The sequence below is a fragment of the Cyprinus carpio genome, chromosome A10 (genome assembly GCF_018340385.1).
Source record: "Cyprinus carpio isolate SPL01 chromosome A10, ASM1834038v1, whole genome shotgun sequence".
NCBI lineage: Eukaryota > Metazoa > Chordata > Actinopteri > Cypriniformes > Cyprinidae > Cyprinus > Cyprinus carpio.
The window spans coordinates 2,488,620-2,507,602 of record NC_056581.1 but is presented as its reverse complement, the minus strand read 5'-3'; the positions used below and the strand labels follow the sequence as shown (position 1 = coordinate 2,507,602).

The window sequence follows — 18,983 nt, the reverse complement described above, 5'->3', positions numbered from 1 at the left end:
TACAGAAGTGATCAGATAGTGCTACGTCCTTAATAACAATGGATGAAATGTTTAGACTAAAAATAAAAGAGAATTACAGTAATCCAGCCTGGAAGTGATAAAGGCATGAATTACCTTTTCAGAAAAAATAAATAAATAAAAAAAATAAAATAAAAAAAACATTCCATTAAACCTGCTGAAATACAAGCATTAACTGAAATTCTCAGTTCCATGCACATCTCAGAAACCGAAAGTCTCGTAATAACGGACACTTCTGTAACAAAATAACAAAAGAAAAAAAACCTACACATTTTAATGATATCTCTGTACATAATTTTATTTACATGATACAATTTCGCAGTAATGTTGGGTAACGAGATTATATGCGCAGTACATAAAATAAATAAAGATGGTTTGTACAAACTTGTATAACTAAAAATCAAATCTGAACAGATGGTTAGTTTTACTGTGTAAACTCACAAAGCTCAAATAAAACAGCGCTGTGCAGCCAGACACCCCCCCCCCCCCACCCCCGAAAAAAAAAAAAAAGAAAAAAAAAAAAAAAAAAGGGAAACTGAAACGGACTGAGCCTCAGATGAAAAAGATGTTGACTAACTCATACACTGACACGCACAACACTCGAGCACGCGCACAGGGCTGATTAAATGACACTAAACAATACCATTATTTCTTACCTGCATTTAACACTCAATACCCAATGAAAAGATCAATCACACACACGAGGAAAGTGAATTAAAGAGCAAAAAGTAAGAAAAAAAGAAATGGACTTCTAGTATGAGGTCAACTGTAAAATATTAATTTCACTAACCATGCAAAACACCCATTTAAAGTCCAACAAACCCTCAACAAGCCCATAAATCGAATAGGTGTCACAACTCAATGAAAATAAAACGATTTACTTAAATGTCTTCAAGGATCATGTAGGAGAATGAATAAACGTTTTTGTTGCTGCCATGTCCAACCTCATCTGAACTTGACACTGTATAATGGATGCATTCTGGCCTGGCTGCATTAAACCACCCGAATTGGATTATATATACTTTTCACAAAGTCTGTCAATGGTTTAAAAATAATTTTTAACACAGTTGAATGAAAAGGAAACCCCAGCTTCACTCCAATAGCTGGATAACTGATGCAGGCTGATGCTCAAGCAGAAAAGGTGGCTGATAAATGTCGTAAAGGCTGACTCTATAATGGGAGGGCCGAACGTTTGACCCAGAGGAAACAGAAGAGCGTCCATTTGCTACATGAGCCAGCCATGCACTGCTGCTCTGACGGCGCTCGGGTCAGAGCCGTAACAGTCTTCAGAGTCCGACCGGGAGACACGATCACAGAGTAAACTAATGACAATCACCACGGACGGTCAGCCTTTAACACAACAATCAGATTCCAGGTTACAGCACATAAAACAGACACGTTAGGCAAATGTCTCTGGCTTCACACCTTTTATAGATATTCTTTTTTTTTTTTTTTTTTACTTGAAGCTTTATATACCAACAACAGAAAGCAAAAGAAAGGTGGAAACAAAGTGATCACTCATGCATTGGCTTAGAAACAAGATTCTTTCCCATACTGTAATTAAAAAAACTAGTCTCTCGGATCACAGGTCAAAGTGCGAGTCCTTGTATCTGATCTCTCGCAAAGTCGAGGTGCAGACGGCGAGCGCTTTATATTCTCTGAATCTTATCGGCCACCACCACCGGGTTCTCTTTGCGGATCTTGGCTGCAGCCTCCGCCTTGTAGTCGTAGGGGCAGTTGTGCTTGTCCGAGTAGCGATGGAGTCCACAGAAGAGATTCCCACAGCGGCAGTCGAACCCTGACAAACCAGACATCAGCATCAGAACCGGTGTACAGAGCCAGCACATCACGTTGTGATGTGACAACGGTTGTGCTCACCTGTCAGGCCGACCTTCTTGCGGCACATGAAGCATCTGTTCTTCTTGGGTTTGGGGGCGTCGGGTGTTTTGGTCTCTTCTCCTTCAGCTGTGCTCGGAGGTGTGGCGGACGCCGTCGGCTGAGTGACAACTGGAAAAACATGCACACGAATGAGCATCTAACAAACAAACACGTGCCGAGATCTTAAAGCAAACAAACTGAATCACTTTGACTGCAGAACCTCATGAAACGTAGACTTAACGCAGCATTTTACACAATCTGCAGAACTTTTAAAGTCAGCATTTGAATTTCATACATTATGCTGACCATATGCACAATTTTTTTTTTTTTTTTTTTTTTTTTTTTTAAGTAAACAGTTTTACATGTGCTCTATTCAGACAAGTTCACTTCTTGCAGTAAGCTAGCATTCGATTCTGAACAAAGTCTTCTGAGACACTTCCTCAAGTCTGAAACACAAATACCAACCTGGTTCAGGAACTTCTACTTTAAGCGAGACCACCTTGTCTTCACAGGAAATGCTCATCTCCGTCATCTGTTGTGTAACAGGAAGGGCAGCAGTGGCGGCGGCGGAGTTGGGTGACTCAACACTAGCCGATGAGGAGTTGTTTAGCGTAGCTTCGATGATCTGGATGGCTGAGGATTCAGAGGTAGGACTACTGGTGACACTGCCGGAAGCTGCTGGAACAGACCAAACCCCCTCAAGTTAATGAGACGCTTGAGGAACAATCAATCTCACGAATGCATCCGATGGTCCGTGAAGATGTTCAAAGAGTGGAAACACATACCCATTGTGCTAATAGGACTGACTCCCCCGTTGTTCTGTCGTGTTAAATGCTCTTTGTAACAGACCGAGCACATGCCATTGGTCCGAGGGTTGCCGTAGAAACCACAGCCGGTGGCACAGAGCATGGGGCTTTGATTGGTCTGCTGGGCCATCTCTCTGAAAACAAGCGATTCCTGCCGAGAACAAAACACAAGAGTCATGAGCACAACAGTGTGTGTGTGAAGCAGGAGTCAAAGTCTGGCTTCATTAAGAGGATTTGCGTAGATGAAGGCGTAATGTTGCCACAGACAGAATCAGATTAAGAGTCCAACATCTGAAGGCTTTTGTTGGCATGGGTTTGGCACAGAATCACATGATTCAAACCCTTTCCTGCAAACTCTCACCACGGATCGTGTGATTGTTTTACAACCAGACTGAGCTGGATGCATGTAAGACAACTTGTAAGACTTCCTGGAACCTGCGGTTTGTTTCGCTGTTAACCAGTTAAATCCTTCATTAACACATTTCAGGGTGTGTTACATCAGACGAGACCGTATTGACGTCAGGAGAACTGTAATCTCAGTACTAAGATCATCACACTGCAAAACCAGAGTGATGAGCAGCACTGAAAGTTTAGTTCAGTCTACAAGCTGTAAACAGGTTCATTCTCTGACACAAGCACACATTCATCTGAATGTCACAGATCAGCGAAACAACCTTTTTATTCCAAACCCCCGTTTGTCCGTGACAATATCTGAAGGCCCTCCAATCTAAGCTGATACAAGCCTCTGATAGTTCAGTTTTAATAAAAAAATAAGCTCAAATGTCAATTTAATGTTGTGCATTTTATTTTGAGTTTTTTTGAATAAGATGTATTGGGTGTTGACAACCACTGCTCGATTGTGTTTATTGTGTGCAGTTTTTGGTAAATTTTTTCAAAGTTTCAAATTAAGCTTTTCCAACTTCCAAAAAATAAATAAATAAATAAATGAATAAAATACAACCATTACTGCCTGGAAACACTCAAACAAAATATAAATTGTTAAATTAAATTTAAAATAACACCTCCCCTATAGAGTGACCTAAAACCTTGATATTAATTAGGACTGGGCTACATGACATCATATTGTGGCTGCAGTACAAAGAATAAACCCACAAATATTTTGCCATATTTAGGTTGCAATACGCAATTTATTTTGTGCTGCATGGATAAAGCTTTTGATATGTTAGTGACAAAGAAATTAAGTCTCCATTCAGTGGTTTTTATTCAATTTCTGTCATTTTTTATACATTTAAGGGATACCTAGACAGCACACACAGAATTAGCACGCTCATAATGACCTCAACTAATACTGCGCAGCATTTCTATTGCCATATCAGCATCTAAGGCTTTAAATATGGAGTTGCAATAATACAAGAGTTACATAAATTCAATAAAAACCAAGCAAACAGAAAAATACAGCAGTTAAAATTAGACAAGATTTGTAAAGTTAGCAAGATAAACAATCTTTTCTGGTAAAATCTTAAAGTCCCAGAGTAAGCGTACACTAATACTGAGTAATCCAGCATTTAAACAGTTTTAAAATATGCTCTATTCAAACAAGTTCACTTCCTTTCAGTAAACTAGCATTCGATTCTGAGACACTTCCTCAAGTCTGAAACACATACCAACCTGGTTCAGGAACTTCTACTTTAATGGTAATTTCTGTCTTTTGTGTTTTGTTTTTTTTACTTCAACGCTAATATTAAACAGACCTATAGTACAGCACTCTGTGCCATTTGCATCTTTGTTTGTAATTGGCTTGTGTGTTCTTATTTTTATAGACAAAAGACAAAATAAACCATGATATTATAATGCACATCATTACCATGAAATAATATTGGTTATATCACCAACCCTGGCCCATAGTCACATTATCATTAACTACCCATTCATATTAACAGCTAATTAATGTGTTAGATAACGTTTTCTGCTGTATCAAAACTATAACTCAATACCAACGTCACTGGCATCAACTGCTGAAATTTCAATACTATGATCACCCTGCTAGGAGGATAAAGCACGGCATGTACATATATCTGTAGGAGGAACAGCTTGAACACGGTGTTCAGCCGGAGACAGCCGACGCTTTCCAGCAATAAACCTGAAATCTGTCAGGAGTGACTTTCTGGGGCCTTGTGTCTCTCAAGTAAACAGGAGATTGCACCATTCCACCCCCGCCCCTCAGCGTCAGAGGTTTTCCCCTGAAAAGCCACCACATGGGCCACGTCACGTGCGCGTCTGCCTCTGCTGCCCCTCGCTCTCGCTCACATGGACGGCTGGATTAGTTTTCCTCTGTCACAAGGGTGCAATGTGACATGCTGTTCAGAACAGCCTCCTCCATGCCAGCAGCTATAAATATCGTCCTGACCTGCCTCCATTACATCACACACCTCTAGCAGGAGCCTGTTTGCATAGCACCCTCCTCCCTACACATGGCCTCATATTTTGATAAAGCCAAAAATGGCAAAGCCCCAACAGAGCTGCCCCCCCCTCCATGCATGTCCATTCAGCCCTGTCTGGATGACAAAACACACCGCATACAGTGCAAAACAAAGACATGAATGAGAACCAAGTCATACCATTAAGCCAAAAAATGCACCAAGACTTCATAAAACTGCTCATTACTCAATGCACTAAACATATACATCTCATACAGAGTGCACTTTATCATGCAAACAGTACGTGTGTGAGCTTCACACAGCATGTGTATATTTTATCAGTGTTTGAGGCCTCTTAGTGAAATCCACTGAGTCATGCTAACACTAGCATCACGGCTAACACACAGACAGTCGTTTATAAAGCGCACAGAAGTGTCCACTCGACCGTCCATCCCCTCGAAGCCCGTGCTGTGTCCAGTCTGAGGGCTCTGTGGGGGTGAAGGAGTGCGGGTGGATGCTGATGTAGCTGTTTATCTGCTTTATATCGGGGTCAGGGGGAACAAGCCCTGCGTTCTCCTTTGTTTCGATCACTCTTCCTGTTTGAGCCAAAGTACAAACACTGATGATAAAAAGACGATCATACACCCTCAGAATATCAGTTCAGAACAAATCCACCAAGATACTGAGGAACAGAAGTCGGGAAGATGTTTTTAAAAGACGTTTATCAGCTCGCTTGGTGATAGAGACACACTAACTAGCCGGGCTTTGAGTTTCCTGCATCAAATCTCGATCGACACACGAAAGAAGACGAAATAAAACCGAAAAGATCATCATAGTGAGTTAGTTACTCGAGTAATGATAGTTATATATAAACAGAGTGCTAAGTTAATCTGAAAAAACGTTCAGCTAACTGCAACAAACAGGCTTGTTTTGTTATCGCAGAGACCCTAAAAGACAAAACCGGTTTAAATGCGACGCAAACAGCTTGTTAAGTACAAAACACGCGTGTTTAAACCCAAACTTGGTGTTTTCGTGTCATATTTCAGCGTTTAGGTCGAAAGGAACAACAGGCTAATTTTACTAGCTAACATGCTAGCGTCAGCTAACAGCCGTATTTGGTTAAACTCGGCGAGTTTATCGTTTTAGATTAACAACGAACACATTAAAATGACAGAATCCCGGCGAATCACGCCAGGAATAAGAATATTTTAGGCTTCACAAGCCGGTCATTTCACCAAATAGAGTCATATTTCCCTGTAACCTTAGCATGAGGTTTAAAGCGCTGTAACGCGAAACAAAAAGTGTGTTCCTTGCCTTATCCGAGCAAAAAGAGAAGCTCCCAGAATATAGAGACTTCGTGTGAAACCCTTCGCGACGGTCCGTGCTGTTAGTCCGCTGATGTGTGCGTTTTTCTGGCCGCTGTTTGTTGGTTTTCTTTAATACTGGGCGTGACGTCACGGTGATTGACACGTCCGCGGGGCGGGGCTTACTGCGCCAGTCATAAGTTCACTGCACAAAAACAACCTTCTGCTCTGAAGCAAGAGTTCTAGCGCAGCGGACGGGGGCTGGTTCGCAGTGTCTTGTTTGTCAGATGCTGGATTTTATTGTTCTCTGCAGCTTCAAGGAGTTGTAAATGCGAGTTTGACCCAAGGGTGGAGATGTTTTATGATAAATGGAGGCAGAAAGGTCTAGACAAGTCAGATTTCACAGTGATCTAGTGATTTCCAAATCAGCTCTGAGTATTGTGATAGTACTGATAAGACAGATCTCCACACTCATTTATTTTCATCCTGTACACCAGTTAATAGTTAGCTGATATTAGTCTCCACTGTAATAATCGGGCACAAAGGCCGCATCAAAAGCTCCAATCTTACTGAGATCCAAAATGTAAGGTTGAGTAAGAAAACCATGTTTGAGTGGACACTTTGTGTACAGTACATAGGTCTCCTGAAGGTTATTTTTACATCAGCAGTGTTTGTATCAGATGTCACTGGAGCCCGGCTCTCTCTGAAGGACACTGATTCAATCACAACACATCTTGATCAAGGCCATGCAGACGTGACACACATCCTGAATACCAGCTGCCTCAAGATGCAGCGAGGTGCCTAGCTAGACAGCATCTTTGGGGGTTTATAGACACATTCAAATGGCATAGGAACTGTGACTGGTAAGCTTTTGTATTGGGTCTTTTTAAAAAAAAAAACAATATTTATATGTCGCTCCTCTCTTATTAATGAATTAGCATGGAAGTAGATGGACATAAAACACAAATAAGTGTATATATTATATAATTATATATACATGATTAAGCTGAGAATCCATTTGATTTGAAATCCCTCATATTTTGTGAACCGGAAACAATGAAGCGAGTCTGTTGTTGGATGACTTTTCATTTCACAACCATGAGTTGTTTTGTATTTTGCCCCCTGATTATAAATAGAGCAGGAATCTGAAACCAGACAGTGCTCCATGTGAAGGCACAGCACCGCTGCTTTCTGGTTTAGAGGGATTTCAGTGAAGGAATGAAGGTGCTGAAGGCTTGGTTATGTCTTACCTGTGTGACCACTGAAGCATTTCCTCTCAACTTCAGCAGTGTAGTTGTGTTATCAGTAAACCGAGGACTGAGCTACACCTGATAAAGGCAATGATTCAATTACTTCAGTCATCTAATTTTACTTTGCAGACCCATCTAATGGCATGTCTTTGTTAACACCTATCAGCTTTGAATACTGACGAAGATCATGGAGTGAAATTTTCGATGGGTTTGTAACAGCCCATACGTGGTGTGAGGTAAACATCCACCTCAAACCTGATAAAACATTCATATCACTGCCAAAAAATGGCCTGTTTCAATAAGATCAGATTTATAATCGCAGAACTGAGGGAGAAAACAAACGGACAAAAATTAGATAGTTGACCCAAATATGACCGATCTTGTTATTTATCCATGGTTCCAAACCTTTATGACTTTCTTAATTCTGTAGAACACACAAAATATATATTTCAAAGAATTGTTTACTGTTTTTGTCCATTCAGTGATTGTCAATGGGGTCCAAAACATCACTGGACCCTACTGACTTTCACTGCATGGACCAAATAAATAAATAAATAAATAAAAAGAACAAACATACACATTGAAAGAGCATTAGTTGATTTATTCTTTCCACAGGACACCATGGAAAGTGAATTTATTTACAAAATCTGGAATGTTGAATAAATGCATACCAATCATCTTAATAGTAGCTGCTTGTGGAGAAACCTTTGACGTAGCTATACATTAAAAGGGCTGCTTCTGTGAATCAAATTATTGCTGGTTTTAAAAACGTAATCACTAATGCCATGAACAAATCATAAACCTTTTAAAAAAGTATTTACATTTTGATTAGTAATCTCTAAAGTCAAAGAAAAGTGTACTAAATAAATAAAATGTGGGACAACTAAAAAACACCAGTTGTTTTTAGTCACTGTTTGTTATGTTTTTACAATGTCTTTATAGATAAAATAAAAAAGTCACCATCAAGGGATCTACGCTAGTCTGATTGGTGACAAAGTGGAAGTAACAGAGTCCACAAAATCATTGTGCTGAATGAATCATTCACAGCAAAGTTGGAGGGCGTTGTTTTATCCACTAAAGTTGTACATTAAATAATAAAAAAAACCTGTGTAATTCATCTCTTTTTTCGAAAAAAGTTATCAAATGTAGCAAATTCCTTCCCAATTCATAAACAATAATGACTCGATACTTATTTTAACATACTTTGAGGGCAGCACATCACTGCAAATTAAAACCTCTTGAAAAATGCCTCGCCTGATTCAGCTGTGACTCACTGAACTCTACTGAGCTCTCGTAAAAATGCTGACTGCACTTCACATTTAATTGTGGATTTGTTACATTATCAGTAAGTTTATTTGATTACTATGATTCATTTAGCACGCCAGTCTACCGAAGAATACAGTGAAGAATGATCAGAAGGAGGAACTTCATGCAGGTAATAAACACAGTACTACAGTCGACAGTAGGTCGTTCTCCTTGTATGCAGACACGGCAAAAATCTTTCATGGACTTTCGATGTGACTACTTCAAACATTACGATTAACGTTTTACAATCGAATCTCTTTGCTCGATGTGAGTCGATGTATCCACATACGATGCTTTGACAATCTTCGTAGGGATGTCTGGAAACAGCAGTGCAATCGCTAATGTGACGTGACAAGACATTCATTCGCGTACTGATTTTTTCACTTTACAAACTTTTTTTTACAAAAAAATCTGAAATGCAATCTCCTGTTTTTTCTCTTTAAAAGATTTACAATATAAAATGCTTCATCAATCGAGAAATACTAAATGGGTTTCGTTATTTATTAAAAAAACGCAACTGACTGCATCCTGCGAATGGAATAAAGGACTCTCTATTGCTCTTTCGCCCACTGTCTCATTCGTCAGCCGCTGAATATGCGGCGTGGATCTGAATGAGTATTGCTCTGGGTCAAACCCATGTCTGACAGTTCAGGGTCTATGGCACTTGACACGTCGTTTCTCAGCCCTGCGTCGAAGCCCTCAATAGCAAACGAACTTCCATGACTGCACCACTAGTCGAATGTTAGGATGTTTTCATAAGAGAATAAAATATTACATTTACAATCTTCTTCACAGAGTAGAAAACTGTTTTGATGAACTCCAAAATGAAATAAGAAAAAAAAAAATTCAAACGCGAGTGCTTCGGATTAGTTCGACGGCGTTGGGATCGTGGCTGTGTTGTAGAAGGAGGAAAGAAGTTGACATGGCAGCAGTTTCATGCCACCTTTGTCCCAATATGCTTTGGTTAAGAACCACTTTCTGTTTCCGTGCATGTCTTTTTCTCTTTCGAAATCCTCATTTATGTTCTTCATCGTGTTCCTCTCCAAGTTTTACGTACAGGGAGCATTTCAGAGCATCCTCACTGGTGGCGTTCGTCTCACTCCATGGAAGTTTGTAGAAGAGACATTATTTCACTGGAGGAACATTGCAGAAAGTAGAGAAAGATGATTTCTGATCAAGTTGCGAAGACTAGAAGAGTTGCTAGGATTGAACAAAAAAGTTTTTCATCCAAATTAGAGGGTTTTTTTGTCACAACTAGGTGAGAACGGTGACCACCAGGCCAACAGATTTCACATCCAGTTCGGTTTAGCTCACCACAGTTCTACATTCATTACCACAGTTACCACGTAGCATTGTCTTCTAGCTCAGTATCTCACACAGGCCATAAAAAGTGGTTTAAAAATCTCTTTAAAATAATAAAAAATGAGTGTGTTGTGACAGAGCCCTGCCCTCAAACGGTCAGCTACAGCTAATGTCCCACAAGAGCTCTACACCCAGATGACGTCTTAAAGGAAAACAAAAACTTTACAAAAAGCACAGGTTTTCATATCAGTTGAACTGCGCCAACAGATTATCCCACAGCGAAGGCGCATGCTTCTGTCTTCCACTCGAAGCAGTGTTTTCGCCTCTCTTCACTGACGGTCAACCATCGTCCCGTTAACATCAGTTCAGATTAACTATATAAAGCACTGGCTCCTCTCGGTACAAAAATAAGACGGTGCTGATTCAGCTTCATCTTTTATGCGGCCATCTCTCGAAAGATGATCAGGTCGACGGTGCTGGGGAACATCTTCAGGAGGGATACTGCGTATCCGTGATCGATGTTAACAAAGCTGTATCCATTCGCCTGCAAAGAGGAAGTTGATTGATTGTTAGTGAATTACTAAAGTATGGCAAAGATGAAAGTGTGTATGGTGAAAGAGGAGTTGACAAGCTCGAGGAGTAGACCTGACCTGGATGATCCTGTCCCCAGGCTGAAGGAGTTTTGAAGCAGGTCCCTCCGACTGAACCCTCGTCACGAAGATGCCCTGTTGATCATTTATGATTTAAGAATAATTCATTAGGCTAGGTAGACTGAATAAAGGTTTAAGTGTGAGAAACAGTTTTAAATAAAAAAAACGACAAAAAATAATATACACTTTCGATAAAAATTTGGGACCAGTAAGTACATTTTATTTATCTTTCCCCTCCATTGACGAGTTATCTATTCATTTAGAAGACAACGCTTCTCGGCCAAAGACAAGTTTTTACGGCTTTCTGTGTTTTCACTGTTATACACTCGGGGGTGCTATTACACATCTTCTGAACGAGTACAAAACTTCCCGAACAAAAACACACGTGAACAGGAAGGAGAAACTAGCTCTTATGTAAACAGTTTCATATGATAAATAATGCGATCATCAGCAATAGAAAGCATATAAATGAAAACTGCATAATGTTATGGAGTAAAATGATGATCCAGGAAGTGGTATATGTCTGTGCGAGATTTGGAGGTGTTGATGGAAGTGATTTACTGGATTTATGCTTTAATAATCGTACTGAATAATATCCAGATGTAGTTTTTGATAAAAATGAGATTTTCTCACCTTTTTCTCAAAATTATAATTTTTTATAAAACCTACCTATATTCAAGTGTTGATAAAAAAAGAATGCTTTAAGCTAGAATAAAACAGATTTTTTTTTTTGTTTAAAAGTAGACGCTTTGATATTTATTTTGGTGTATTGCATATTCAAATATTCATACAGCAAAATATACTGTAGGCCATTCAATTTGAGTGAAAATTATCTAAATCGCTAGCGGTGGCTGGCAACTTTTTCACAAATGCTGGTGGGGAAAGAGTTAAAATAAATTGATTCTGCTCACAAAGGCTGCATTTATTCATTTATTTTTCAAAAAATACAGTAAAATCAGCAGTATTGTGAAATATTATTACATTTTAAAATAACTTTTTTTCTAATTGAATATATTTTAAAATGTAATTTATTGCTGTAATCAAAGCTGATTTGCTGCTCAAGAAACATTTCTGATTATTATCAATGATGAAAACAGTTGTACTGCTTCATAATTTTGTGGAAATCATGATTGGTGTATGCTAAATCCCAATATGGTTCTACTTATTTTTCATATTCAATTATATGTATTTTTCATTACGAGTTATTCCTTGATTTCTTAATTGATACTCTTTATCATATTCATATTACTGTCTGATGTTATTCAATATTATAAATTTATTCTTTATTTACGATTTTCATATATGCTTATATTTTGTAGACTTAATATGTTTTCCTTGGTTTGACATATCAAAAACACATCTTATTATTAGATCTGTTCTTCAAAAATATTTTGTCTATGTTTTGCTACATTTGTCTTTCCGTTTCTCGTGATACTAGATGTTCTTTCAAGAGCTAGTATTTGCAAGATGATATCTGAAGATTGCTCAATTTAAGATTGTTGTTTCTGCTAGAAGGATGTAAACCACAACCCAAGTCTCTATTTTTATTTGATGTCTACCTACTGCATTTCACAGGTCAACGTGACCTGGTCCTGAACTTGATTCAGCTTAGTAGATAATGACAAATTCGCTTAACATTTATGATCCAGAAATTGATGTTGTAAGAGGAAGTAAGTCTCTAGTATGTATATATTTCCATTTGGCTTTTTAGGCAGCTTCTTCTTTTCTTCTACTCGCATCACATGCTGCAAAGGCCTTCATCTTTGACTTCTGAAGATCATTATACTTAGATCAGATTACCCTCTTAGAAATTTTAGCAGAATATACTGAGTTTGTATTTTGTATTCATATTCAATCTTTTTCATGAATTTAAATTTTTCATCATGATTATTTCTGTAACTGTCATCATTTATGATTTTGTCTTAGAAATAAATTACAATTTTATCTGAAAGACTTTGCCTGGGTTTCCAGGAATCATTGATGAGTAAAAAAAACAGCATTTATTTGAAATACAATCTTTTGCAACATTATGAATGTCTTTACTGTCCCTTTTTTGAAAAATAAAAGTATAATATTATTCAAAGGATATAATATATTAATATATTATATTATATTATATTATACACAATATAATATACTGATTTAGTATTTAGCATAAACATTTCGAAGACCTAAATGGTTGCCCTTTCAGCCAAGTGTATATTATGTTTTGTATATTTGTCTAATTTATATTTATGTTTTTATAATGCTACAGCCTCTAGATACTACTGAGGTTCATTGCTCTGTTTAAGATCATGGTGTTTTTATGGTTAAAAAAGGTAGATGAAACTAAAGATCCAGACACACTGAAATTAAAGTTCCACACCTATTCAACATATAAAAGAGAGAGAGAGAGAGAGAAATACTTACGTTGTCGTCTGGGTAGAAGGGATTCCCACGACCACCCACTCCTCCTGATATACTGAAACCCAGCTCAGGATTCTTCTCAATCTTCACATGGAGCTGAAGACAGACGCAAGTGTCACACTACCCACAATGCTTCAGTTCCACATCAGTCAACGTGATGCTTAAATATCTATCTAGCTTAGATAACATTATCCAGGCCTAACTCTAGGTGTAATTTTAGAGCCTTTTTAAATGACGGAGCTCAAAAACAATTTATATAGTAATTTATTTAGAATAAAACCAGGAATGTGTATTAAAGTAAACAGGGTTCGTTTTGATTTCTTGTTAACATGATGGTCAATAATTGTGTCTACATGTGAATTGGAAATGTGGCCACCTCCTGCTGCAGCGTCTCGTGCGGGACTCGTGGAGGCCCCGGGGGCTGCTGGGACACTTTGAGCATCAGATAGTCGATGAGCTGCTCTCGTGAGGGGTGACGTGCCATCGGTGGCTGACTGCAGCTCATGGGAGATCTCGCAGGAGGACACATCTGGCCGTTCATCAAAGGCACCTGATGGATAAATGCACACTAGAGCTATCAAGACATGCACTTAGTATTTCCGCTCATCAAATCACCACACATTTGACGTTCTAGAACTCCAGTGTCTCCTCAAAGCTAAAAAAATCCAGCGGTTTCTTCTTCTTTTTATCACTGAAATTGAGTTAAGAGACATCACTGGGTTTTTTTTTTTTTCATAAAAACCAAAGGATGGTCCTTTTTCAGCATTTGTCTAAATGTCACTAGGTGTCCTGCTACGACGTGATGCATTTTCCAGACACCAGGGGGCAGAAAGTCCCCAGTAAACAATTCAATGAACCATGAACAACAAGAAGAAATCCTTGTTGACTGATGAAGCCTCATGGTTTTAGACCTTTAATTCTAATTAGAGCTTTACTTCTAATTAATCCACCTCACTTAAATGGCTCATTTCCCGAGAGAGTAAGAGAACAATGAAACAAATTGCATTTGGTCCGAAAAGTCATTAACTGAGTACAAACAGCACACAAAAAACTAAATAGCTCAAAAATACACAAATAAAATTAATTAGTAATTTTATAATATGATCAAAATCAAGATGCCTCTTTGATAATATGCAATGAAAATTATATGTGCTTGTTAATCACAGCTAATTAATCATTGCTAGAGTCAAGCTTCCCCACTGGGTCAGTATCTCAATCCGGTTGATCAGCATAATAAACACACTATACCACAAACAAGGTTGTATAGAATGTGTTCATACGGGTTTCATCAAGAGTTTAAATGTTCTTCGTGAACATCACCACATAATGCATACATGTAGCAACATGCTTAAAAACATCTGAATGTCATCGCATTCAATAAACACTGATGCAATTCTGCGGATGACTTAAGTTTCCAAACACATAGTGGTGAAAAGCACTCACTTTTCTTAGAGTGTCGATATGGTAGCCCTGTTGTCCTTGAGGACTGAAGACATCATCCTGCAGGGAAACAGCACAAAATGTCTCAACAAGCTATGAGAAAAGGTGTATTATAATTTATGATGCTATTTAACCATTAAGGGTCATATTTAGAGCATTTCTAACTACAGTGGATGACTACAGCACTAAAACATACATCTACATAAGAATGAGATTAGATTAAAAACACTCCGGAGTGAAACTGAAGGTGAAACAATGAGCGTATGCATTTTCTAATAATGACTCTGCCTGGAAACAGGCTGGACGTCACTTGTGATTGGGACAAGGAACTGCAGCCATTTCCCATAAATGTGGAGTTCCCGGTGAATTGCATAACCATTTCTGTTAATTTCTTTGTCATTTCAACCAACAGGAAGGTTTACTTTTGGTCCTCTTATCAACTAGTTGAATCAGCTAATATGTTTACGAAGTCAAAATTACAAAAATATAATTTCCCATAACAGAATTCATGAACTTTTCAGCTTAACTTGTCAAAAAGTTAAACTTTCTTGAGTGCAGACTGTGCTGTTAAGCACACAGACAGAAAAGAAAGAGTGTTTGTTTCCAGGACTTTAGTGTATATGGTTTAGTGGTTAGGAATGTTCTTAATCTCTTATTACTTATACAAGCCAAAGAAGCAGCAATTGTGCAAACCAGCCGACACTGGATATAAGCTGAGAAGGGTGAATTTGGGATGGGGGTTCAGAGCTCCATAAGGGGCATTCTGTTCAATGCTTGCTGAGCATAGAGACCATTTATTGACTAATCATGAGCCAGCTTTCACAGAATTTTGCAGAACTGTATGAAAAAGAGCAGCTTGGACATTCTGCTAAACATCTTATTTTGTATTTAATGGAAGAAAGTTAGTTGTACAGGTTTGGAACAACTTAAGGCTTACAAAATTACATTTTTAAACTATCTTTCCCATCCCTGTTCTTTGACTCACTCAAACAGGCCCTTTTCTGACCCATTCAGGTTTTGGAGACTCTACTAACAAGCCGAGGATGTGAATGTGATCGATTGAGTAATGTGTACTGTTCATGTGCCTCTATGAATAGTAGTTAAACACTCAACAGATATAATTAGATGACAAATGCATCACAATTTGCTGGGAAACCACACAGATTAAACAGCAAGCAGAGAGGAAGACCCTTTGGGAACTGAGAGAGACTCTACTGTGCCTCTGGGAGTTTAGGGAGGTGAGGTCTCAGTGGGGTGGTACTCACGCTGGGCCCATGAGCTCCAAACTGCCATCCGTCTACGGCACTAAAGGCCAGAGAGCTCTGACTGCCATTGAGAGTGGCCAAAGACCGAGAGAGAGCGCTCTGAACACATGACAACACATGCACACAAACACATGCATTTAATGATGAGATATGTGAGCAAGCAGTAACCATGAGTACATTCTGAAACATGCAAGGGTTAAAGGAGGTTAATGTGTTAATGTACATAAGCAAACACGCAGAAAAATACTGGGTAAGGAGAGGAAACAGACAATACTGTATGCATGCAGTTAATGCTGAAGAATGGTGGAGTGTGTTATTCCAGACATGAGGTTCAGAAACTAGATGAGTGAGTAACCTTGCCTCCATGATACCAAGATGTTGTGAGTGGTTGCCAGGGTATTGCTATGTGGTTGCTAAGGTAGTCTAACCCTGTGTCCAAATATGCCTACTTTTCTACTATATATTATGTGAAAATGTGTCCAAATTCACAGTATTCATAAAACAGGAGGCAAAAAGTACCAATATGAGCTACTACTTCAACTAAGATTCTGAAGTGTGCATCTTTTTTAACAGTCATGAAGTTCATTCCTTATCAACTATAGCACCCACACTGACAGTATGCAATTTTGGCTGCGTCTTGAGCGTTTTTGTAGCATGCTATGTTGGTGTTTGCTAGCCTAATTTAAAAGAGCCCACCCTCAAATCACAAAGGGGTAGCCACCTTCCTACAGATTTCAGTTCCAACTCTGCGCCAACATACCTGTCTTTTATTTTCAAGTAATCCTGAACACCATGATAAGCTGGTTCAGATGTGTTTGATTAGGGTTGGGTTTAAACTTTACTACTGATATTCTGAACCCTGGATCTGGTTCGTCTAAATCAGGGGTGCCTGGAGGTTTCCAGCATTTGAAAGGACCTTGATTAGCTGTATCAGGTGTGTTTAATTAGGGTTGGAGCGATACTCTATAGAACAGTGGCCCTCCAGGAACAGGTTTGGACACCCCTTATCTAAGTTATATTGTCCCACTAGACCAGGAATGGGCAACTTGGTTCTGCAGAGTTTATCTCCATCCCAAATTAAACATACCTGCCTGTAATCTTCAAACAATCCTGAAGAAGCAGGATGGATTTTTCAGGTGTATTTGATTAGGGATGAAGCTAAATTCTACAGGATAGTGGCCCTACAGGACCTGAGCTGACCACCCCTGCACCTGACAGAATTTGCAAGTCCAAAAGATTACAAAACTCTTTCCTCAACGATGTCCTCAACTCCATGTATGAGCAACACCTATAACTTGTCTTAGCATACACTATTTGTAAGAATAGCCATACCTTCTCCATCTTCTTGGCTTCGATGTGTCTCATGACCTGATCCCTCCAGTCTGCTGGAACCCTGCCCCCTCCGCTGACTGGCCCATCCAGCAACGAGTGCTCTGACTTCACCCTCAGGCTGGGTCTCTTGCTGGGGCTGCTGTGCTGGTAGTTGAAGTCGCTGACGGACATGGTCCTCTCTGGAAGCTCGTGAGGTGGGGGCCGGGCACTCTGTGGCCGGGGAGCGTTGGGTCCGTCTATGCTATAGGTGCGGGCTGACAAGGGTCTGTGGAGAGCCTGGCTCATCTGCAGAGGCCCACGGCCTGCTGCATGAATGTCCCGGTAGGTCATGTACTCTCCTTCCATTCCTGGCATGCGACGTGGGTCCGGCATGCACATGGGGCTGCCAGGGGATCCACTACCTTGTCTCTGCAAGGTGCCACGCTGGCCAACAGATGGTATCATCCTTTCCTTGGCCCACATGTCTGGTGTCTTGGGCGGGCCACGTTGTTGGGGCTGGGGATATGGGGGGGCGTTGTTGCGGTTGGAGTAGTTGGTGTTGGCGAGGGAGTGCTGCGGTGGCAGGTAGGGCTGCTCGGGAGGTACGGGGGTACGTTGGCTCCACAAGTTGTCTTTGGGCACATTGCTACTGGCGTACTGGATGTTGTACTGTGGTGGGGGGCCAGTGGGGTAACGGGCGCTGCTAATCGGAGGTTTGGAGTTGGACAGCAGGTCAGAGGATGATGCAGAGGAACCAGGGTAGATCTGCAATGGCTGGTCGTCGAGCAAGGAGGCGGATTTGGAGCGGACGATGCTCTGGCCTTGAGCGCCGCTTATAGATGTTCTGGCTGCACATGCCACTTCATAGGGAGGGCTTTCTCTCTCGATGGAGTACAGCTTCATCCCTCCGCCATCCATGTTGGAAATGCTGTGAGATTTCACCACTGGAGCTGGTGGATATTTCTTCTCTGGCGACAGCTCCTCTGTACTACGAGAAAGACTCATGTCACTTAAGGCTGTTACACCTGTCGAGACAGTCCTCGTAGACTCATACCGCAAGGGAACTAGATCCGTTCGGCCATTAAAATTCTCCTGAACCCGATTCCCATTCTCAAGGTTCTCGAGTGACACCATGGCATTGTTGTTGCTTGACATGGACTCCTTGGCTGAGGGACCTTTGGTCCTTTCCAGGTCCTCATACGACACCATGTTGTCAGGTGGGAGTTTGGCCACGTTCATGTTGATCTGATCCCACTTGCTGTACTGCTCTGCCACGCCGTTCTTTATTCCCTTTTCAATGAGGGCAAGCCTCTCCTCCATGGAGAGACTGTAGTCTGCCATTTGGTCTGACTTGCTTTCATAGCTCTGCTGGTTCTTCAGGATGGTCTGTAGGGACGTCTCAGAGCCATTACAGTTCTGGAGTAGAGGGGTCATTTGCTTCAGCTGGTTGAGGTTTTCATCCTCTTGTCTGAGTTTGAGGAAATCAAATCAAGTTAGAGAAAGAATCCATCAAAATCTGCCCTCCTGTGTCCTACCCATTCTAAGAAGGACAGTGCCAATATAATCATGTATTAAAGGGGTCATATAATGCAATTTCAAGTTTTCCTTTCTCTTTGGAGTGTTACAAGCTGTTCATTCATAGATAAGATCCCTAAAGTTGTAAAGACTAA

At 40.1% G+C, this 18,983-nt stretch overlaps 2 protein-coding genes across 5 annotated transcripts in view; both read right to left on the bottom strand.

Moving 5' to 3' along the window:
* Nucleotides 1–289: 289 nt before the first annotated feature.
* Nucleotides 290–6,547, bottom strand: LOC109092246 (AN1-type zinc finger protein 5-like). Of its 3 annotated transcripts, none has more exons than XM_019105992.2 (5): nt 6,395–6,547; nt 2,682–2,853; nt 2,362–2,574; nt 1,897–2,025; nt 290–1,816 (listed from the first exon to the last, which is right to left on the bottom strand). In XM_019105992.2, exons 2-5 carry the CDS (start codon nt 2,830–2,832, stop codon nt 1,668–1,670), a joined length of 642 nt encoding a protein of 213 aa, XP_018961537.2. In that variant the 5' UTR covers nt 2,833–2,853; nt 6,395–6,547; the 3' UTR covers nt 290–1,667. The 3 variants fall into 3 exon arrangements, with proteins under 3 accessions (XP_018961537.2, XP_042620641.1, XP_042620640.1); XM_042764707.1 differs by having other exon boundaries at nt 2,362–2,571; XM_042764706.1 differs by lacking the exon at nt 6,395–6,547 and having other exon boundaries at nt 2,682–2,876.
* Nucleotides 6,548–8,214: 1,667 nt separating this feature from the next.
* The window catches only part of LOC109091975 (erbin-like), an 83,965-nt gene continuing 73,196 nt past the window's right edge, over nt 8,215–18,983 (bottom strand). The window contains exons 20-26 of one of the 2 annotated variants that reach the window (XM_042764703.1): nt 17,335–18,781; nt 16,003–16,101; nt 14,741–14,797; nt 13,674–13,847; nt 13,301–13,393; nt 10,892–10,966; nt 8,215–10,785 (exon numbers count right to left, since the gene is read on the bottom strand). In XM_042764703.1, coding sequence (XP_042620637.1) covers nt 10,678–10,785; nt 10,892–10,966; nt 13,301–13,393; nt 13,674–13,847; nt 14,741–14,797; nt 16,003–16,101; nt 17,335–18,781 — 2,053 coding nt within the window. In that variant the 3' untranslated portion in view covers nt 8,215–10,677. The remainder of the gene's footprint in view (nt 10,786–10,891; nt 10,967–13,300; nt 13,394–13,673; nt 13,848–14,740; nt 14,798–16,002; nt 16,102–17,334; nt 18,782–18,983) is intronic. The other variant, XM_042764704.1, reaches the window with a different exon arrangement.